Here is a 23,457-nt window from a genome sequence, read left to right as displayed (position 1 = left end):
AAACAGGGTGATGGCAAGACCACAATAAACCAAAGAAAAAGGAATAGAGAAAGTTACTGAACCAAATTAAATTCTCCAAAAACCTACACAAAGCAACGACATACACGTGTCAGGGAAGATCAGAAAGGCCAAACAAATCTAAAATAGGGGAACAAGGAAGTGTCAGAGTTTTACCAGGCAGAGCTGTAAGAAGAGCTGACGCCAGTCTATGTAAGGTCCAGTGTATATGAAGGCAGGAAGATTGCAGATCGGCATCCATGCTTCATTACAAGATCCCGCCACACACCGCCTGTAATCAAAACGTAAAAAATCTGGGACTAAAAGGGAAAGAACAGGACTCTCCTAACAAAATATAATGCACAGGGCACTGCATGATGAAATATAATATGTCATATTTAAATTTAAGAACAGCATCTACAAGGTAAAAAAAATGTTTTGTGTCGGAAATGGATGCGACGTATTCTTGAGTCAATTACAATGATTTGTGAAATAACAGGCTAAGAGATAATACTGGTTATTAAAAAGACTCTAAGGGTTTCTTTTGAGAGAATTGGATGAATTTATCCCCAGTTTTCATTGACTGAAAAAAGAATAAAAGATTCAAACTTTTAGGACAGAAACTAGACCAGAGAAAAAATTAGTTTTGGTTGTGACTATAGAAAGTTGTCCTCATTTAAGTTTATTAACAATGTTTTGTATGCCTCCTTTTCTGCAATAGTGCATCGTCGTAGCTTTCTCAACAGCCATGAAAAAATATGTACTATATATGCAAACAAGCCCAGCAATAACAAAATATATTTTGAAATGAAGGCAACCAAGCAAAGCTACAGTTTAAAAAATAATGAATTTAAAAGAAAAGACAATAACACTAAATAGTAAACAAACAGCAGATATTCAAATGATGAAAAGAAACCTCCGTCTGTGGAGCTTTAACGAGTCTCTATTTTTAATTTTCATTAATAGTTAAAGAGTGAAAATTACAAACTTCAGTTCTGGTAGTCGGTTTGCTTTGCTCTGAAGCGGCTCAGCGAAGCAAAAGTGAACTTTTACTCCGGCATGTGTTTAAAAAATTGAACTTTACATGTGCTTTTATTTCCTAATGACATGACATGTCTTATGACAGGGTGCCGAGAGAGAAACTATGGTACTGTATGAGGAAGACTGGAGTGGCAGAGAAATATGTTGGACTGGTGCAGGACATGAATGTTAGACAGCAATGAGGTGAGGTGTAGGTGTGACAGAAAAGTTCAAGGTGGAGGTGGGACTACATCAGGGCTCGGCTCTAAGTCCTTTCTTGTTTGCGGTGGTGATGGAAAGACTGACAGATGAGGTTAGACAGGGATCTCCATCGACTATGATGTTTGCAGATGACATTGTGATCTGTGGCGAGAGCAGAAACCAGGTGAAGAGGTGGAGATATGCTTTAGAAAGGAGGGGAATGAAGGTTAGTCGCAGCAAGACAGAATACATGTGTGTGGATGAGAGGAACCCAAGTGGAACCATGAGGCTACAGGGAGTGGAGATAAAGAAGTATTTAGGGTCAACAGTCCTGGAGTTTGTGGAAAAGAGGTGAAGAAACATGTTCAAGCTGGTGGAATGGGTGAAGAAAAGTGTCAAAAGTAATATGTGATAAAAGAGTATTAGCCAGAATGAAAAGAAATATATACAAGACAGTGGTGAGACCAGTGATGATCTATGGTCGAGAGACAGTGAGGAAAAGGCAGGAAGCAGAGATGAAGATGTTGAGGTTCTCTCTGGGAGTGACGAAGGTGGATAAGATCAGGAATGAGTCAATCAGAGTAACAGCACATGTTAGATGTTTTGGAGATAAGGTCAGAGAGGCCAGAATGAGATGCTTTGGTCATGTATCGAGGAGGGATAGTGAGTAAATTGGTAGAAGGATGCTGGGGTTGGAACTGCCCGGCAGGAGGTCTAGAGGAAGACCAAAGAGAAGGTCTATGGAACAGAAACCCTAACATAGTGAAAGAAGACATGGAGTTGGTCCAGATGAGAGAGGGGGATACAGAGAACAGGGTCACATGGAGGAGGTTGACTCACTGTGGCGACCCCTGAAGGGAGCAGCCGAAAGGAGAAGAAGAAGAAGAAGAAGAATGATTGACAGGTTAACAAAGCTACGCTTGTACCACTGGGACAAGCTTTTAAAAATGTTCAAGAGAAAATAAACACAGGGTAATAAATAGAACTGTTCAAATGCATTAATAAAAAAAAATCTGACAGTTGGCAGAGAAAAGTTTGCCCTTTCTGTATCAGGAAAGAGAAATCTGACGCAGGATCAAAATGTGAAGAGTTTGTGTCTGCAGAGCAATATTTTTCTTCCAATCTCTTCACACCAAAAGACAGTGGAGAGGACGTAAACGAGGGCGAGTCAATCATGTGTGGTGTGTGTGCGTGTCAGAGATCAGATAGAAGCCTGGGAGTTTTTGTCTTGAGGGGAACCAATAACACGATACACAGATTTGTCTTCACATGCTCAAAATTCACCGTCACAATGTGGACAAGGAACTTCTGTACCTTCTATTGTCGGCTGTGAACTGGAATCTTAATTTCCCGAAGTAAATCTCCAGAGGGATTAATAAAGTCTATTGAAATAAAGTCTAAACAGACAGTTTCTTTCTGTACAGATGGCTTTATACATAATCATCTATTTTCATTCTCTTATGGTTTTGTTTTTAACTACTCATTTAGCGATACATTTATAATCAGGTGACAAGCTATTCAATATGATTCGCTTCGAGTCTCTACTTATATCTGGAATAAACTTTATTCAAATATACCTTTAGACTCGGCTGCAGAGTGTTTATTGTGCTTACAACAACACCGTTGGAGCAGTTCATAAATCTTTCCACAAAGACGTACAGTTGAACGATACATCGCTCTCCTGTCACGACAGTTTGATAGCATTTAACACTTCCCTCCGGCAACATGTCGGGCCATAAACCCGTTCAGTAAACACCCTATTAACACATAGGTTCCCTGAACTCCTCAGAGGGAGTGACACCTTTACCCTCATAAAACATTTTCAATCATATTTTAAATCAAAGAATGAATTTTGAGTTTTTTATCAAAGGTGATAAAGGTGTTAGCACGGTTGCTCATCCTCTGATGGTGGCTGCAGCTGTTGCAAAGAAGCGATGCTGACATACATTAAATTTATCATTAAACATTGTTTAAATTGTACTGATTTGTTATTTGAACTTTGCTTATGTTTTGAGATTAAAATGTCATCTTCGGCCAGTCAAGGTGGACACACCACAAAAAGACTTTTAGATGTTAATTTCAGGGCGTCACAGAATTTGTCATGGAATTACGAAAATATCCGGTGATGTGAAGGACTTTTTCCTAAATTAGATTTTCCTTTTTTGTATTGTAGATCTGTTTAAGATGTGTTTAGGTACTAGAGCAGTCTCTCCTTTGCAAATAACCTACTGAAATATCAAATTAAAGGTAGTAACTGTTTATCGCAGTGCAGTGAAGATGTCAGGAAAAGAACCTCTGATGTGATTATTTACATGAATATATTTCATAACCCCAAACAGAACTATTAATGAGAGTTTTCATTCTTTATTTTTACTGCTCTGGCTGAGTGCTAAGCAACGGTTCAATCCCTGAGTAATCGCAACAAAGCAGGCATGTAGTAGCAGTAGGGTAGGTAGATGTCTCAAAGAGAGAAAGCATAATAGAGATGTTTGATATAAATATCATTTGAGACTTTGTATTAAAAAAGAAAGTGCCCCAGGGATCCCAAATTAATTATTCAATATCCAATATTAAAAGACGACAAAGAAAAATGTAACCCAGGAGACATCTTGATCATGTCTTCGATGTTCATCTAGTGGGCTCTGAAAGTAAGGAAAGGGCTTCAGGAAGCTCCATCATTACTATTGAAGAACCTTATTATATGGTTACTAGATCGTTTTTGAAGGCTTTTAATAGTACAAAAAAAAGTCCACTTAGCTCGATTTGGAATGTGATGGATGAATGAGAATCTCCATTGGCTTAAGAAAAACATTATTCATTAAAAATGTATTTGAAATATATACATTTTAATACAAATATGGGAAATATGGTGTTCAAGTCTTCTTTCACTGATTCCATCCGAGATAGTCAGATTGGTAAGTTTTGGTTGACGTTGAAAATGTGTCGTCAAATAAAAAAATGTTCAACATTAGACACAAAAAGATGATGGGTAGAGGGGTCATTTGTGCCGTTTGGACAGACGTGCGACTCAACGTAATCAATGCATATATAGTTAAATAAATGTTGATTTGCTATTAAAATTAGTTTCAAGTTGAGCCTAGCGTGCACTTTCAATGTTGTTTCAATATCCGATATTAATGTTGCCTGACATAGTTTAAATATTGATTAAATCCATTTTTGCTACCCAGAATGTCTCCTCATATTCACTGCAGCCTAGTACGCACAATTACACATATAAGACAAACAATGAAGATTCAACATTTAAAACCTTCTGATATATTTGACTAGCCAAGATAGGCATATGATATTACGTTTTCCCTTCCATACACAAGTTTAAATGAAATCAAAAATGTCTAAAATATAATGTTAATTGCAGGAAAACTTGTTTTGCACCTTCGAAAGACCCAGACTTTTCTGTGCTGTGACAGTCACATTCTGTGTTCATCATTTTAAAGAGGTTTTGATTTTGTTTTAATATTATTATTTAAAAATAAATCTCTTGCTCTCAGAAGTATTTTTCTGGTGAGAACAGTTTTTTTTTACCATTTAAAAAATATATTTACTTTATTTATTTAATTGTCAAATGAAATAGGTTAACATATGAACATTAACAAAAACTGCAAAATGTGAAAATACTTGTTTTTTCGGGGAAACAACTCTTCAAATTAAAGTCGTTGAAACTAAATTAAAAGAGTAAAAATGGTTGTTTTAACTCTTGTGTTATCTCTTCAGGTCACTTGGCCCTGAGATAACAAGGAAGAAAATAGATTTTTACAATACTTTCTGATAAGAGGATTCTCAATGTATTTCATATTTCCACTTGTTCGCATGAAAAGATGTAATTCTCAAGCCTATAGACTGTATTATCAAATTGGTGAGTGAAGAAATGAAAAAAAAAAGACAAAAAAGTAAATTACTTTGCACGAGGGTCAACCCACAGTTCCACAAAATTCTATACAAACTACTGACTATTATTCCTTCATTCTTCAATCTGAACGCTGCTGCGATGACATTTTAATGAACCCTTAACTTTTTCTCATCCCTCTTTTCACACCTCTGCAACTCAACTACTTATTTTGCGATTAATCTCCTTTCCAAGGAAAATAAATCCTGCCACCATGTGGCTAAAACAAATGACTAAAAAAGGGTTATTTATTCCCTTTTTATCACTTTGGCTTCAAGCTAGCAGCGTGTTTTCTTTTCCCCTCATCCTCAGTGTCTGTCCACGTCTGGCTGAATCTTTCAGCTTTAAGGACTCTGTCATTTCTCTCTATCTTTCCATCCCTCTCTCTCTCGCTCGCTGTGCTGACGTTTGTTGTCCCACAACAGTGCGTCTTCATTTCACAGTCTTACAAGCATTATTAATCCATTTGTTCACACTGTCAGCATCTCCGGCCGCTCAAAGGATCCGGGCTAATATCTGGTGTAACACATTTCCCTTTTTCCCTTTTTATGTCACACCAGAAGAAACAAGCTTTTGAAAAAAAAAAAGATTTTGATATTTTTGGTGAAATTGCTTAAGTGCGCTTTAGAAATAATCTGTGCACCGTGTCAGTCCTTCTTATCCTCTGAAAGAAAAATGTTCTACACACACTTCCCTAATACAATTATGTGTAAAACTATCATGTATAGAAATAAAAAAAAAGGGTTTTGCGGCTCCTTTCGTCCAATACTTCAACCTACGTACACGGAAAAAGCCGTTTTTCAGATCCTAGTCAAAGGCAAGAAGGCCAACAGCAGCTTTTTTTTGTAAGACTTTCTGTTCTTTAAAACCTTTTTCAGAACTTTTTCTTCCAATTGCCCTCTCTACAAGTGGACAGAGGATGACTTGCTCGAATAGAGCGCTGACACACGCGCAACAAAACTTAAGCGAGGAGGCAACAACTCATGTTGTGTACTTCACTGGAATCTGTCTCCAAAATCAATAACGAATTCCTTTGTGTTCAAATGTTGGTCGAACAATGGCTCCCTTTTCACTGGAGCCACTGTTCGGTTCCTGCTTCACGACTGAACAAGAGACGAGTAATAATAATTAAAGTGTTTAAAAAATTTAGATAAAGATGTTACAGTTAAGCACCCACACCTGGCTCACATCTGGCTAAATATTAATATAAAAATTGTTTATTAATGTTGCTCGGATAGTCCACACACTGACTCATTTTCCCTTCATGTCCGTATTCAATCCTATTAGGGCAGTTTAAGTCTCAAGATTGTGCTGCACAGCGATGGTACGGCATCATCCATCATCTTCACACACATGCAACTTACGCTGGAAATAGACACAAAACAGCTGCATGTAGTTTTAGCTTGTAGCTAGTAGCTTTTGGCTTGTAGCTAGTAGCTTTTGGCATGCAGCTTGCAGCTTTTAACTAGGAGCTTGTGGCTAGTAACTTGTGGCTAGTAGCTTGTGGCTTGTAGCTAGTAGCTTGTAGCTTGTAGCTTGTAGCTAGGAGCTTGTGGCCTGTGGCTTGTAGCTTGTGGCTTGAAGCTAGTAGCGTGTGGCTTGTAGCTTGTGGCTAGTAGCGTGTGGCTTGTAGCTTGTGGCTTGTAGCTAGTAGCTTGTGGCTAGTAGCTTTTTGCTTATAGCTTGTAGCTTGTAGCTTGTAGCTTGTGGCTTGTAGCTTGAAGTTTTTGGCTTGTAGCTTGTGGCTTGTAGTTTGATGCTTATAGATAGTAGCTTTTGGCTTGATGCTTGTAGCTTTTAGCGTGGCTTGTAGGTAGTAGTTTGTGGCTTGTAGCTAGTAGCTTTTGGCTTGTAGCTTGTGGCATGAAGCCTGTAGCTCGTATTTTTTGGCTTATAGCTTGTAACTTGTGGCTTGTAGCTAGTAGCTTTTGGTTAGTAGCTTGTAGCTAGTAGATTGTGACCTCTAGCTAGTAGCTTGTGGCTTGTAGCTAGTAGCTTGTTGCCTGTAGTTAGTAACTTTTGGCTAGTAGATTTTAGCTTGTAGCTAGTAGCTTCTGGTATGTAGCTCGTAGCTTTTGACTTGTACCTTGTGCCTAGTAGCTTGTAGCTAGTGGCTTGTGGCTAGTAGCCGGTGGCTTGTAGCTAGTAGTTTGTACTTTAAACCTGTTAGCTTGTAACTTGTAGATCATTGCTTGTAGCAAGTTTGGCCTCTTCATTATGGTTTAAATGTGTCTGTGCTACAAATAAAATCATCTTGTTTAAATCATTATTAGATGCACTTAAATAGTAACAATTTATTTTGTAAAATATGTCATTTTTTGTAAGGGAAGTGCATACGTGAACATCAGCCGCTCAGTGATATAATTTCAACATTTAGGAACCGTAAAACCATTAAAACTTTATAGTAAAGCATAGCAGTGGCTGCTCATGGACAGTGGAAGGACCATAGGAACTAAATTATTGCTTTCAGAGTTTTTCTGCATTCAATTGTTGGTCAATACTTTTACAAATAAGTACTTTTACTTATAAGTAATAAGTCCAAATAAGTGGACACTCTGGACATGACCTCCATAACCTTCATGACTGAGTGCTTATGAAACCCCAGCAGGATTCTACTGCCCAGAAACTTTCAGACCGCTGTAATTGTATGTGCATTTTTCATTTTCAGAAAAGCTCTCAATGATGTATTGAATTAATGTACTTATGTGTTTGTTCTCTGATGTTGCAGGAGATCGTATGGACAACAAGAGGTACTTGAACGTTGCATGTTTCCCTTTATTGCTGAAATCTTGTTTAATCATTTCATCTCTTATCTTTTCTTCTTTTTTTTCTGGCATGTCTTCAATTCCAAGAAACAATTTCTTCCATACGAGTGAGAACTTCATCATCACATATCCATCTGGAAACTCATTCCCCTGTAAAGCGTGTTGAATACATACATTCACCAAAACACTTTTCCTTTAATAATAATCATCAAGTCAGAGTGCTCTTCCTTTTCAGGTAGAAAAAGGTTTTGTGTGAACATATAAACATTTCGGCCAATAAGTTAGTAAATAGATAACTAAATAAGCCAAACTTGTATCCTACATCATCAAATAACTCAAAATATTAGGTTTTAAGAGTTTTAAAAGTTACATTCGTGGACTTTTATGAGCGTCTTCACATGCAGAGGTGGAAAGAAACAACACAGTGAGACTGAAATATCGTGGCCCACCCGTTGCAGTGTTGCCAAATACAGCATGTGCAATTGTTTACAAAACAAGGTCAAGTGGTTTAATCTTCCTGGTGTCTTTAAAAAGTCTCTCAGTACTTCATATGAACAGTTTAATTTACTCGCTTTTATAAACCAGACACTCACAGACTCTATAGAGAGTTCATATACTTAATGACTGTTCATAATTAAATCAACCACTATATAATATATATATATATATATATTTTTTTTTTTTTTAAAGCATTTTTGTATGTTTCAAAGCTGCTTTTTAACTTGTGTGTGCGTGTGTTACCATGAAAGTCTTTTATTTGTAAGGCACCAGAGAAGCTTCCATATATATATATATTATATAGGTCTTAATCATATGCTTTATTCCTTGAAATAAGTTTAACTTGAAGTATTTAACTAATTTATATATATTATATAATTGTTTATTTAAAAAAAAAAAACTTGTAGCTGAGAAGATCAATAAGTAAGCAAACATAAATAAATACATTTCAAAAGTTTTGCTGTTGAAAAAATCCAGGTTGAGATTCAGTTCCTGTTACGACTGGACTATTTTTAGTCTGGTGAATTTACTTTTAACAAGAGTGCATCAGAGTAGAGTCTCATCTAAGCAACATCATTTAGTCATCTTTGCACCTCCGTGGTAAAGTTGCCAACATGTCCTCTGCTGAAACAGAGAATGAATTGTTGTGTTGTGATTGCTTGAAGGGGGAACTATCGTTGGATGGTTGCCTATTACTTTTCTCGCACATCTGACATCAACTTCTGATTTTTTTCTTCTTTTTTTTTCCTTCACTCTGTTCTTGGAAGACACAACAGCTTCTGCGACCTTCTCTGCTCAGGCCAGAGGTATTGTGCTTCCTGAGCACTTCTTTATTCTTGTTTGTTCCCAAGTGTGTGTACGTGAAGTCACTCCCCGATGAGAGCCAATGAAGGAGATAAATTATTAACGATGCAAATCCGAGTGTGTGAGAGAGAGAGAGAGAGAGAGAGAGAGAGAGAGAGATGGCTAACCCATTGTCAATGTACATGTCTCTGTCATGATGACGTTTTCTTCCAACAGGAATTATCCATGGAGTCTGGCATCGACCCCGGACATGATTACTACACACAGGACTACTACAACTATGACCACGGGTAAGTATCTCAACCTGCAAACTCTTTTTTTTTAATGGCAAAGTTAGCCATAAATACTAAGATTTGAACATTTTCTTGACGTCAATAAGATGCTACGGAGTTAAAAGTGACTTGACCAGCTGAAGACCTTCAGTAAGAATCGGTGTGAAAGGCTGTTTCCTGCTGGTTGAAAGGAGCTGAAAAGTGTGTGTACATTATCTAGCTGTCAGGTGTGTGACGGACGCTGCGATATCACAGTGGCCGTGTCACTCACCCAGTGTGCTGACCCGATTCATCCCGGCCTCCCACTCAAGCGCGGTTCAAATGCCTCTGACCGACAGCGGAGTCATTTTGTTCAGAGGTAGTTGAGTGTGGGCGTCAGGGGTTTGTGGCAGTTTGTTTCGGCCTGGAGGCGAGCGCCGGTAGAAAAGTGACAAAAACATGAAAAAAAAAAATTCTATTGGAGGCTGAAGAAAAGTTAAGGTTCAAATTTCTTTGGTTGGTTTTTAGTTGAATTTAAGTTTTGATTGAGACGATTAAGTTAAAATTAGTTGTATCAATTATACAGCTGTAATAGTAATTATTCAAATGTTTTTAAAACATTTGGTTTTGGAGGAAAACTGTTGGTTCATCTACTCATCCATCCATCCCCCCTCTCATCATAAATTCATCTATTAATCTATCTTTTCTTTCATCTACTGTATCCTTTCATACATCTATTCATACATCCATTCATATATCCATCCATACATCCATTCTTCCATTCATCCATCCATCCATCCATCCATCCATTCTTCCATTAATCCATCCATCCATTCTTCCATTCATCTATCCATCCATACATCCATTCTTCAGTTCATCCATCCATCCATTCTTCCTTTAATCCATCCATCCATTCTTCCATCCATCTATCCACCCATACATCCATTCATCTATCCATCCATACATCAGTTCTTCCATTCATCCATCCATCCATTCTTCCATTCATCCATCCATCAATCCATCATTCATCTATCCTCCCATACATCCATTCTTCCATTCATTTATCCATCCATTCTTCCATTCTTCCATTCATCCATACATCCATACATCCATTCATCTATCCACCCATACATCCATTCTTCTGTTCATCTATCCATCCATACATCCATTAATCTATCCATTAATCTATCCATTCATCTATCCATTCATCTATCCATCCATACATCCATACCTCTATCATTCCATATATTATCCCTTCATCCGTTTATCCATCCATCTATCAATCTATTCATCTATCTACTCATCCATTTATCCAACTATCCATCCATACAATATCCATCTGTCCACCCATCTATTCATTCAACACCCAATTCATCTGTCCATATATCTATCTAACCATATATTATTGATAATCAATCTGTCTATCCATATAAAATAATTTAATGACCTGACCATTCGTCTATCAATCTATCCATCCATCCAATTATTATTACATGGTCCATCCATGCATCTACCCATCCATTTGTCCATCTATCTGTCCATCCATCCACCAGTCCATTTGTCTATTATTCAATCATCCATCTGTGTATTTATCTATCAATATCCATCTATTTATCTATAAAACTATATTTTTCTCTATCCATCCATCTATCAATCTAGCAATCTATCAATGTCTCTTTCCATCAGTCCATGCATTGATTATTCTATCATCCATCCGTCTGTTCATCTAACTATTTATACTTTAGCACCCATGTTCAGTCAGACATACACATCCATTCAAAACTATTTTCACTTGTGTCTTCTGTATCCTTCTGCTGTAGCTGCTAATAAGACATCCACCCATGCAGGCATACAATGGACCAGATGCTGCAGGCTTAGAGCCACATTCTGAGACTGTCTGTACCAGAGACTGGAATCAAAACAAACTACTGTTACAGCTGTAAATTAAAAGGTGGATTTATGTTCAGTTAAACAGAGCTGAACTTCCTCTGAGGACAAAAAAAAGTTTTTTCTGCTCAATTTGAGTCACAGAACTGTGGATTATAGTTCATAACCTTCTCAGTGCAAGAAGAGGGAGATCTAAATGGGATTTGCTCCGCATGTGAAAGTCTAGTCATTTCCATTGGTGTGATTTTGATTGGATTTCCACAGATGCAAAAATAGCTCATCACAGGTCTGATGTTTGGATGCTGAAAAGATATTCTGCCCTCTAGTCAAGAGTCAGATCAGCCTGTGCGTGGCACTAAGCTGTGAGAGGAATTCACGATCTTGCTTCTTCTGATACGTTAATGGTGTGGGGGGGGCAGTGTGGGATTCGACTGGTAGGCGGTTTGTTAGGACGCCCGCTGCAGAAAGAAACAAGAAATCTTCTTCAATCCATCACTTTTTTTTTTTTAACATTTTCTTCACCCCACGGGCATCACAAACTTTGTTTCCAAACTTTAAAGATCAGATAAACATTGCTTGAGCAGCAGTTTGATTTATTTTAATGTGAAGTTAAGATAGTCTGACTCAGCCGCAGGTGGAGAAAAATTAAGAACTTTTAGTAAGTTGTTGTTTTTTGTTACAGAGAACATGCAAAACAACTCTATTAGTGTCTTCATGGTTATGCATTAGTTTATTCACTAGTACATTTTATAAGTAAAGGTCTTTGAGCAGTTTGACTTTGGTGGATGATACAAGGCTTTTCTGCCCTCATCGCTACACTGATAAAAAATATACAGCAAGTTTGACTTGACAAAATCAAGTAATCAGAAATAAACTTTTTGCACTCATGTTGATCACCCGAGAATGTTCTTCATACAAACTACTTGTTTAAGAAAAGTAAAACCTAAGTTAATATAGTGAACTTCATTTTTCCACCTTACCAAACATTGTATTAATTCCTTTTTTTCTTCAAACTAGTAAATTAATTCGACAAATACAAGTTGATTTAATCAGACGAAAGTAAACATTGTACACATTACAAATCAATATAGTAAATGAATATGCAAGCAAACCCAATTTGATTAAAATATGTATAAATTGTTAAATGGATGGATGGATGGATGGATGGATGGATGGATGGATGGATGGATGGATGGATGGATGGATGGATAAAACTTTATGGATCCCTCTGGAGGTGGAAATAGCTTTTCAGGTCCAGGTTATGATCGGACCTTGGTGGAGGAAGAGGTTTGGCTTCGTACGCATCCTTCAAGTTGGAATAAAAAAGGTCAATTGTCCTTTTATTCCTGGTGGGACAATCCACCGCCTGTTTGAAAGTAGGCAGTGTAGACTCCAGGTTGGCATGATTAAAATCTACCACATGACTGAACTCTCGTGGTAGATAGTATGGCCGCAGGCTGACAGGCAACCGTTCTAAATCCTGAAAACACAAGACTTTCTTCACAGTAAAGTGTCCCGTGCTACACCAGCGTTTATTCACGTACATGATCAGACCTCTGCTCTGTGTTTCCCGCAAGCATGTTTGTCTCTTTCCGCTCTTATGGTGGTGAAGGCCGGCAGGTCCAGGTTACTGTCCAGAGTCAGCTGAGTGAGTTAGTCTCTGTAATGATCAACAAGCTGCTCTCGGTAGATCCGGTCGTTGTTGAGGGCTGACAGCGCGTCGATCTTGTTCGTCAATTAATTGTTTGATTCACAAGTTTGATGTATTCATTGATATATTTCATTAAAAGAGCAGCAAATATAATAAAGATCTTTTTTTTTTTTTTTTTCAAATGTTCCTCCAATTAAAGACAATACAGTAAATAAATGAAGTAGTTAGCTCAAGCTGTATTACAAAATCCAATAAATGACGTTTATGAATTGAGAAACGGACATTAATGAACAACAGACTGTTTTATAAAAGTATTAACATTATAAATTAAATCTGACAAAATAGTTCCACCAAAATATAAAACTACTAGTTAGCACACTGTTCATTAAGAGTTATTGAATACGGAAAAAGGTGTAAAATAAATATGACAGTATTAACCAGAGCCGTTAAGAGTGCAAAAGAATGATCAAATTCTAATATTTTAAAAATCACACGTACCGTCTGTGTAGAATCATAGCAGTTGCATTGGCGCTTTGGAACGCTGAGGCTTATGGGTATTGTAGTGTTTGAGATAACAAGAATGTTTTGGGGTTATTTTCTTAAGTATGGCGCACAGTGAGTTGTGTTCTTAAATTCATTCCAAAAATGTCTTGAATTTTGAAGCAATGTTTTTTTAGACTTAAGTATCTGATCTGTGTGTGTAAAGATGCTAACTTACATGATTATGTTTAATTTAAATTGAAGCTGAATTTATCAGAGCACTGACAAAGCTTCAAGAAGCAGTATTCTCATTTTTGAGCGTCCATTAGATGTCACTCTCAATAATCAATTATTAATTATTAATAGTTGTTCTATTCAAACATGTTCCTGTTGACATCTAAAAAATATTCCATCTCTAGTTTTATCTTATTTATCTTTCTTATCAATTCACCAATGATGAGTTTGAGTCTCTTCAGTGAAGTTCTCACAACCATGACCTGAATCTGCATCTTGTCTTTGCTCCAATTTTACAACTTCTGCAGCCTCCGATGGTTTCTTCGTCTCTGCTGGAAAATGATTTCACATCCTACTGTTACGAGGACAGAAGTATTGACTCTGCTCATGTCAATATTGGCTTGAAGAGCACCACCGAGAGTCAAATATAGAGGCTCTTAGTTACACTTTTACAGCTAACTTTTGCAAATGAAGCCAAGCTTTGGCTGATACTGTCATGGCGTTGGTTTGATAGGCACGAACCACATGAATAAAAACAGGATAATGTCATTAAAAAACTCCTGATGGATACATTTATAACAGGATCATGCTTGCTTTTTCACACTTTTTCAATTCACTCCTTCGTTCAGAGCAATATCTGCAGCATCTTCAAAGAACATGAGTTACTATCTGACAATATTGAGCCAGACAGTTAATAAGGCTTTATTAAAAAGTGAATATTTTCTCTGCAAACAAACACATTCAGAACCAAATCGAACCGAAAGCGTTGACGGTTTCTAATCGGCTCGCTACTGCCCTCTGGCGGCGACTTGAAGCACCTTCCGTTAGAAAGAAAGGCAACGCAAGAAGATGTGGTTGGCGTGCACGTGAGCATGTGTGTGTGTGTGTACACACACACTCCAGGAAGAGCCTGTGGGTTAATGACTCTGAAATCCCATAAGCAGGCTTTAGCAGAAGGTTAAGACTCATTACATTAGCTTTTCGGAGTTTGCACTGTGAGGATTAGGAGTTTGTAGCCTGCACCTGACCTCCTCCTCCTCTCTTGGCACATCTCCATCCACAGTTGTTCTCCACTCCTCGCCCTCTCGTCCTTTCCACGGACATGCCCGCAATCGTACACCCGGCCGGCTCATTGGCTGCTTGGCTGCTTCCTTAGCGCCCTTTCTCCGCCAGCGTCTGTGCTGAGATGAAAACACGAAAAACAAAAGATTTGTTAGTTTAATAACACGAACCCCACATCCTTTCCAGGGGAAGCGTTTGAAAGGATTATTTGTTCTGCTTCTCTGAGTCGCTCCCCGCAGAGCAGCGGTCCGAGCGATGATGTACGGCCACGAGCGCCGGCCAACTGAACCAGGCTGCTCCGCTGGCCATAAGACAAAAGGGAAGAGGAATGGATTTGTCTGTGTGGGGGAAAATCTCCTGGCAGAGAAATATTATGTCTGTGATTAAAGCCGATTAGTTTCAGTCAGTCAGTCATTAACCAGCCAAAGTGATGCTCTCTCGGTTTGAGCAAAGGTCAGACTTATAAATATTAAATATCAATTAAACTTGCGAGTGTCGTCCGGAGGAAAATCCTGGAATTGAATCAGAAGGAATTAATGTGATGTGTTTGAGAGAAAGTTGGGTGGGGAGTCACTTCTTATTAGTCACATAATCAATGTGTACAGAGAAATGAAAATATTTTGAAGGCTTTTTTTTCAGTATAAGAAAAATACTATTTCACACAATGATAGTGGAACACACTGTTTTCAACAGGATCTAAGATGGTTATATTTAAAGAGGCAACATCATTGAATTTTTTTTCTCTGCTTCACAGCTACGAACATCCCCAATATGGAAGCCGCAGGAAGCTGATCTCCCCCTCCGGCCTCTATGATGAATACGGGGAGGTGGTTGTTGATGATGATGGGAGCTACTACTACAGCCCACAGGAGTCCGACTCTGAGGTGAAATTATGTTGTCACGCTTCATGGTCCAAACACTTATGACTTATCATAGTGTTTCACTCGAAAAGTACCGAGTCAGTTCAGCAGCATAAAGATTTATAATGATGTGATTTTAAATCTGCGTCCTTTATAACAGTTTACAATATGTCTGTAGTTTTTTTTTAAAAAGCAACACTTTAAATTACTTTTGTTTTTCATACATCGTTAATATACAGTAAAAACGTAGCACTTACAACTAAAATGAAACCATTTTAAATTATAATTTTAAAAAATTAAACTATAACCAAACAATTTTCAACCATAATCAAACAGTTTAAACTGTTATCAAACTATTTCCAACTGTAACAATTAATTTTCAACTGTAATACAAAAAATCAACTGCAGTCAAACAATTTTCAACTATAATAAAACAATGTTTATTTATAATCAAACTATTTTAAACTGTAATTAAACCCTTTTTAACCTTAACCAAACAATTTTTAACTGTAATCAAACTTTATTTAACAATAATCAAACAATTTGTATTTATATTCAAACAATTTTCAACTGTAATCAAAACATATTCAACTATAATCAAACAATTTTCAACTGTTATTAAACCATTTTTACCTTTAACCAAACAGTTTTCAAATGTTATTTAACAATTTTCAACTATAACCAAACAATTTTCAACTATAACCAAACAATTTTCAACTATAATCAAACAATTTTCAAATATAATCAAACAATTTTCAACTATAACCAAACAATTTTCAACTATAATCAAACTATTTTCAACTATAATCAAACATCTTAACTGTAATCAAGATGTATAATTGAAATCACACATTTTTCGATTTAACTCAAAACAATTTTCAATGTAAACCAACTGTTTTCAAAGAGATTAAAAAAAGGGACGGAGAGAATTTTCAGTTTCTATAATTTGTGTTGCCCGAAGGTAAAAAAACAAAACAAATTATAATAATGAACTATGTTGTCATCAAAGTAATTTATTTAACAATGTTCTAATTTTACGTTGTGTTTTATATACTCATTGTTTTGTGTTAGTTCTGATGGACGGTCACATCAGCAGCTGCAGTTAGAATCTAAGACTAGAAAGACACTTTGTTGTTCATTATCAACGTTTCCTGAAAGTCTCATTCAAACATTTCTGAGTTATTTTGTCACACGTCTGAAAAAACACACATTGATTTTTTCTGTAGACATTTGCAGCCACGATACTTCTGACAACTTCTATGTAACTATGTCTACAACAAAAACACACACTGAGTATGTCAGACCGTGAAGTACTTTTCGAAACTATGTGACTGTGTGTAGCAACAGTGTTCAGTGATTTTCAAACCAGGAAGAGAAGAATCCTCTTCTGTCTCACATGAAGCAGCAACAAAGTCACAAAGACAAGATTCTCTTGCGAAGCCTGGCAGGATCCACGTCACGCTGACTTGAAATAACTTATAGCTTCCACTGACTAACAGAACTTGAGTCTCCTTCACCCTCAGAAATGTGACAATCCAAACAGTGCGAAGGATTGTTGGAGCAGCACTAGATTGGACATGTTCCTTTCTGGCTCCCTCCACTGTTAGAATAGTGTAATTGCATTGTCTGGGAGTGTCATGTGACCAACAAACTGCTTTACAGTGGTGAGTCAAAGACCGTGTACTGAGAGACTTTTTTAATAAAACAGACTAGACATTAGACTTGACCTTGTTTTAAACAAATACACAACATACAAGAGAAAATTGGCGAAAAACTGAGGCATTGCAGTTGCACTACAAACTATATTTTGAATCCTACAGATTAGGCCTTTAATAGAACTACTACACCTTCATGTAAAAGTCTCTAAAAATTGATAGAACTTTTTTAACAATTCTATCAGGAGGTTTTTCAGGTACAAGATAGCAAAACCTTTCTTAGGAAAATATCACAGTCATGTTAAGCGGCAGGTTTTCAGCGTTTTTTCTCTGCAATAATGCGATTTAACAATATTAAGACATTTATCCTGAAACCAAACCTTTTTTTTTAAATGTAATCAAACAATTTTACATCAGGAATTAATTTTTTATATAGTCAAACATGTATCAACACTTATCAAACAATTTTCAACTGAAATGAACTATTTCGAACTAAAAATTAAACCACTTACAACTATAATCAAAGCACTTTCAACTTTTCATCAAACATTTTTTAACTATAATCAACAAGTTTCCCCCAAATTTCCATTGCAATCAAACAAGGTTTGATTTGATTTCACAAAGGTTTAGCGGTTCCTGCGACACAAGCATAATTGTCTATTTGTTCAGGCTTTTCCTTGAATTTCTCGAACTCCTGTGTTGTTCTCAGTTTTATCTTGATCTTTAAAGTATGCACTTTTTTGAGTATTGTTTTGATTGTCTAAGCGCTTTGTGACCCTGGTCTCGAAAGGCGCTATATAAATAAATATTACTTACTTACTTTATTGAAATAATATACTGTAGGTAAGGTAAAACTTTATTGATCCCTCAAGAGGTCTCCTTCAAGAAATTGTTTTTTTTCCAAATTATCCACGGCAAATACAGCAATTTTTCATAAAAATTAATCAAAATAAAATAAGAACAAGAAAAAAGAGAAAGAACAAGATGATACAATCTAAGGCTTAAGATAAAGATACAGAACATAGATCAAAGAAAAATAACAAAGACAAAAGATACAAAGACTAACGTAGAACAGAACATCCAGATACTTTTACTCCACTCCTGCCCCCGAACTCAGAATTGCACAATTTAATAGCCCGAGGGATGAATGAGTCCTTGAGTCTATTTGTTTTGCATCTAGTTAATTTGTTAAAAACATTATCAAACGTTATTATCATATACTGTGAGTGAAGATCACTCTTGCCATGCTTTAGTGGAGATAATGTAGTTTCTATCCAAGCTTTTGTTTAAACCAAACCTCTGTGACAGCAGGTGAGGCGACAGTTGCCAGGAGCCAGGTTAGCACCTCAGGTGCGTCCGCTGACTAAGCAAAACCAAGAAAGAGAGCAGGTTCATGCACCCGACGGCCCGGCCATGGACAAGACCAGAACCAAGAACAGGTTGAGGGCCGCGATGAGCGTGAGCGCACTGATGTCCTCCGGGAGTAGAACCAGAGGACCGGCTCCTTCCATGCACCCTCCCTGGAACAGAGCCCGAGTGGGACCGATGGAGGAGCCTGGCAGAGGGAGGACGTGGGAGAGAAAAGGAGTGGAGAGAATGAGTTTAGATGGCAGAGAAGACGAGGCGGCGGAGAAAAGGAACGGAGGACCTGGCCGAGCTCACAGGACGGATATTGTTTCAGGAGAAAGAGAGCGTGTCGGGTCAGAACGGAGAGGGGGGCTCCCCGGTTTGCCGCCTACAGGCTGGCACGTCGACGGAGGGGTCGTTATAGATGGGAGTTATTTCCAAATCTCCAGCGAGGCCGGCAAACACCCGGCGGTGAGACAAAAGCCGAGCGGGGCTCTGAGCCTTATCTCCGTGGCCAGAAGGCTGCAGGGTCCAAGCCGGGTTGGAGACCCGCAGTGGAGCCAGGACGGGGGAGACGGTCGGAACATGTTCGGCTCGGCGGGAGACCGGACCGTCTCGGCCCTGGTGTCGGAGAGGAACGAGCGAGGGAGCGAGAGGAGGCGGAAGAAGAAGAAGCAGAGGTTGGGTGGCCGTTTTAAGAGGTCAGAGGTCAGCCGGTCGGAAAGCGGCAGCCCCACCTCGCCCGTCAGCACCGATCACAGGACGGAGTCGGACTCGGAAGGCAGGACCCAGTCGGAGAGCGAGAGTCGGGAGTCGGAGCCGTCGGACGCCGAGACCAGAGACTCGAGGAGCAGCAGCAGCAGCAGCAGCAGTCAAAACAGACGCAGCAGTGCCAAGAGAGACAGACGCTCCAGTCCAAACACGGAGTCCAAGTCGTCCAGATCCGCCTCCAGAAGCTCTCGTGAAACAACAGAGGAGGAGACGGACGAGGACGACAGCGACGAGCCAACAAGCAGAGACGTGATTGACAGCTCTGAGGACTTGTCGCCCATAATGGAGGACACTGAAGAGGAGGAGGAGGAGAGAAATGGCCAAATCAGACAAGAAGAATGGGAGGATGAGAAAAAAGAGGACAGACATTTGAAAGGCAGATGAGTCCTCCGCAGACTGTCGCTCATCAAGTAAGAACTCTTGGAAACGCCTGCGTGTGCTGTGGCCTCGTGTCTTATGTCTTATTTCCAGGTTTAAAACACCTCCTCTCTCCTCCTTTTTTCCTCCTGCCTCGTAAATGGAGACTACAGTCCTTCTGGTGTTCTCACTGCTGCTCTGAGGATAAATCCGCTGCTGCAATCTCTCACTCGAGCTGCTTCCTTCACACGACTTCTCTCTGTTTATTTGACTTGATGCTGCTTCAGGTGTTCTCTGGAGCGACCAGCAGGAAGGTGTCATGACACATGTCTGGTTAGACGCTGATGTTTCACTTCAGCACATGATGAACACACGGTGTTTCTGAGGAGTTGGTTCACAGTGAACTGTGTAAAAATTAGTGATGGAGTTTCATCTGATGACGTTTCTTGAAACACCTGACGAGGTTTCTTAAAACACCTGATGAAGTATCATGAAACATCTGAGGAAATTTTATGAAACATCTGATGAAGTTTTATGAAACATCTGATGAAGTTTTATGAAACATCTAATGACGTTTCTTGAAAACTTCTGATTACGTTTCATGAAACACCTGATGACGTTTCATGAAACACCTGATAACGTTTCATGAAACACCTGATGAGGTTTCTTGAAACACCTGATGACGTTTTTTTAAACATCTGATGACGTTTCTTGAAACATCTGATTAAGTTTTTTTAAACATCTGATGACGTTTCTTGAAACATCTGATGAAGTTTTTTGAAACATCTGATGACGTTTCTTGAAACACCTGATGACGTTTCATGAAACACCTGATGACGTTTCTTGAAACACCTGATGACGTTTCTTGAAACACCTGATGACGTTTCTTGAAACACCTGATGACGTTTCATGAAACACCTGATGACGTTTCTTGAAACACCTGATGACGTTTCATGAAACACCTGATGACGTTTCATGAAACACCTGATGACGTTTCTTGAAACACCTGATGACGTTTCTTGAAACACCTGATGACGTTTCATGAAACACCTGATGACGTTTCATGAAACACCTGATGACGTTTCTTGAAACACCTGATGACGTTTCATGAAACACCTGATGACGTTTCTTGAAACACCTGATGACGTTTCTTGAAACACCTGATGACGTTTCTTGAAACACCTGATGACGTTTCTTGAAACACCTGATGACGTTTCATGAAACACCTGATGACGTTTCTTGAAACACCTGATGACGTTTCTTGAAACACCTGATGACGTTTCTTGAACCATCTGATGACGTTTCATGAAACACCTGATGACGTTTCATGAAACACCTGATGACGTTTCATGAAACACCTGATGAGGTTTCATGAAACACCTGATGACGTTTCATGAAACACCTGATGACGTTTCATGAAACACCTGATGACGTTTCATGAAACACCTGATGACGTTTCATGAAACACCTGATGAAGATTCATGAAACATCTGATGACGTTTTATATGACAGAAATTTAAATATGATATTTAATCTTGCAAATAAGTAAAATCTGAACTTTTGAAGACAACTTAAATTTTTTATAACTATTTCTATTTCCACAAATCATTAATATTTTATATTCTCTAACTACACATTCAAAGTTTAATCACAAATCCCTTTCTTTAATTCACAGTAGAAATAGATTATTTCACGAAAACATTAACTGATTAAATCAAGTAAAATAAGACTTTGTTGACGGTCCCTAACTGACACGGCTGGCGATACAACATCAAATCTTCATCGTCGATCATCCATCTAAGTCGTCCCTGTTCTCTCTTCTTAACATCTTCAACACGGAATCTATAATTGAAAGTTTTCTCTTTCCAGCTCGGGAACAGAAAACGACGGATCAAGCTGACGGTGGATCGCGAGTACGAGACCAGCTCCACGGGCGACGACAGCCAGCCGGAGAACCCCCGGAGCCGCCTGGCCTCCACCGCCAACAGCCACAGCAACGTCAACGGCGGCATCTACGTGGCCCAGAACGGCTCCATCATCCGCACCCGGCGCTCGACGGCGGCGGCGCCGCCCCCCGCCGACAACAAGCCCAGCTCCCCGGTGTTCAGCTCCCGGCTCACCAAGCACTTTAAAAAACTGGACAAGATGGCGTGCACTCTGGATGAAAGGTTGCCTCTGAGCGGTGGCAGACCGGCCTCCGATCGAGGCTGCAACACCCTCAGCACCTTCAAGAGTCCGGCCGTCAGTTCGGAAATCAATAAAACTCTGACCGTGCTAAACACTCGACAATCCTCCGCCTTTTTAGCATCCGCCGCCAACAGCGGCTCGGGGGGCCAGGACAGCATCATCATCAAACTCAACGTCCTCAAGGGGGCGCCGGGCGCCGTCGAGCAACCGCGAATCCCCGAGGAAGCCGACCCGCCGAGCGAGACCGAGTCCAGGATCGACGTCAGGAACGACGGCGTGGACGCGGCCCGGGAGTCGTGCCCCAGCGAGCGGACGCAGTCGGACGAGGAGGAGCTGTGGATGGGCCCCTGGAACAACCTGCAAATACCCATGACCAAGCTCTGAACTGACGCCGTGATCACTGTGTTTCTGCCCAGAACGCTCGCTCTGGACCCTGAGAGCCTTTCATTCGCGGGAGTCGTTCGACACGATCCTGCACTTGATTCCACCGCAGAAGTGTTGTTGTTCATTCCACAGTATTCATCCAGGTGTGGCATCTTTTTTCTACCACGTGGCTAGAACATCCCACAGAACGATCTAGGAGGCCTACAGAAGATTGTACCGTGTGTGTGTGTGTGTGTGTGTGTGTGTGTGTGGAGACTTATATTTGTACTTTGATAAGAAACAAAAAAGCGATGTGGACTGTTTTTTTTAACGATCCTTTAAGTGGCTCTGAGCGGGAGTGCCGCCGTGTGGACTCATCTCAAAACATTGCCTGACTTGACGACGCACAAGTCTAAAGTTACTTGCCTTTGAATATTTGTCGAGCTGCTTGGCGAGAAAAGATCCAAATAAAATGTTCACCCACTGAACCAGCGACGTCGTTTGGTTTTCTTGTTTCAGGAGAGAATCACGTGAAGGGGTTCAGGTCCGACCAAGGATGGGTATCATGTACATACATGCATATCATAGGTTTTATACACAGTTGTCGAACCAGTGCTTTTTCTTAATGATTTTAAAAGAATAAATAATCAAATTTGACCAGAATCTTAAGTAAAAGTGATTTTTCTAAAATGGTAAATTATAAAAATTGTCTTAGTTACATTCTATCATAATTGTTTTGGGGCTAAATTTCAATATTTGTTTAAAACTCCAAGCGTTTTTGTTATTATTATTTGAGGGTAAATGAATGCTTTGAAACTGGAAGCAATATCATTAAAAAAAAATAAAGAATTAAGTATCAGGAAAAGATAATGAGACTGAATAAATAAAAGCTGAATGAGGGATAGAAAATTGTTTTGCGTTTTGTTACTACCGTTCATGCAGGAACTGCTTACATTCCCATGGCAGAGCTGAGCCGTGTGTAAAGACAAAAAAAAGACATCCATCATTAAATCCAGTAATAAATGTTCCTCAAACTACTTTAATCACGATTCAGTTTAGACGTCCATCAAATGCTGGCTGACACACATTTTTGAGTGAATGGTTCGCCACCATCTAGTGGTCAGTGTATGAACTACACCCTGTTGATGAAAGGACAAGTGATG

At 39.0% G+C, this 23,457-nt stretch overlaps 1 protein-coding gene across 1 annotated transcript; it reads left to right on the top strand.

The window, feature by feature from the left end:
- Window positions 1–7,749: 7,749 nt before the first annotated feature.
- Window positions 7,750–22,689, top strand: LOC148077429 (uncharacterized). The gene is made up of 6 exons (XM_087794098.1): window positions 7,750–7,767; window positions 7,851–7,872; window positions 9,153–9,191; window positions 9,406–9,479; window positions 15,509–15,638; window positions 21,614–22,689. The coding sequence occupies exons 4-6, from the start codon at window positions 9,415–9,417 to the stop codon at window positions 22,313–22,315; spliced, it is 897 nt and encodes a 298-aa protein (XP_087650224.1). The 5' UTR covers window positions 7,750–7,767; window positions 7,851–7,872; window positions 9,153–9,191; window positions 9,406–9,414; the 3' UTR covers window positions 22,316–22,689.
- The last annotated feature ends 768 nt before the right edge of the window (window positions 22,690–23,457 follow it).

This window comes from Callionymus lyra, chromosome 6, assembly GCF_982586985.1.
Source record: "Callionymus lyra chromosome 6, fCalLyr1.hap1.1, whole genome shotgun sequence".
In the NCBI taxonomy this organism is placed as follows: Eukaryota; Metazoa; Chordata; class Actinopteri; order Syngnathiformes; family Callionymidae; genus Callionymus; species Callionymus lyra.
Note: the sequence above shows the minus strand (reverse complement) of the source record. Positions and strands in the feature narration are given on the sequence as shown.

Excerpts from the sequence above, each read along its gene's own strand:
- LOC148077429 (XM_087794098.1), top strand. The coding sequence starts at position 9,415 with ATGGAGTCTGGCATCGACCCCGGACATGATTACTACACACAGGACTAC. Across the intron at positions 9,480-15,508 it reads TACTACAACTATGACCACGG|CTACGAACATCCCCAATATG; the intron begins GTAAGTATCTCA and ends TCTGCTTCACAG. Across the intron at positions 15,639-21,613 it reads CACAGGAGTCCGACTCTGAG|CTCGGGAACAGAAAACGACG; the intron begins GTGAAATTATGT and ends TTCTCTTTCCAG.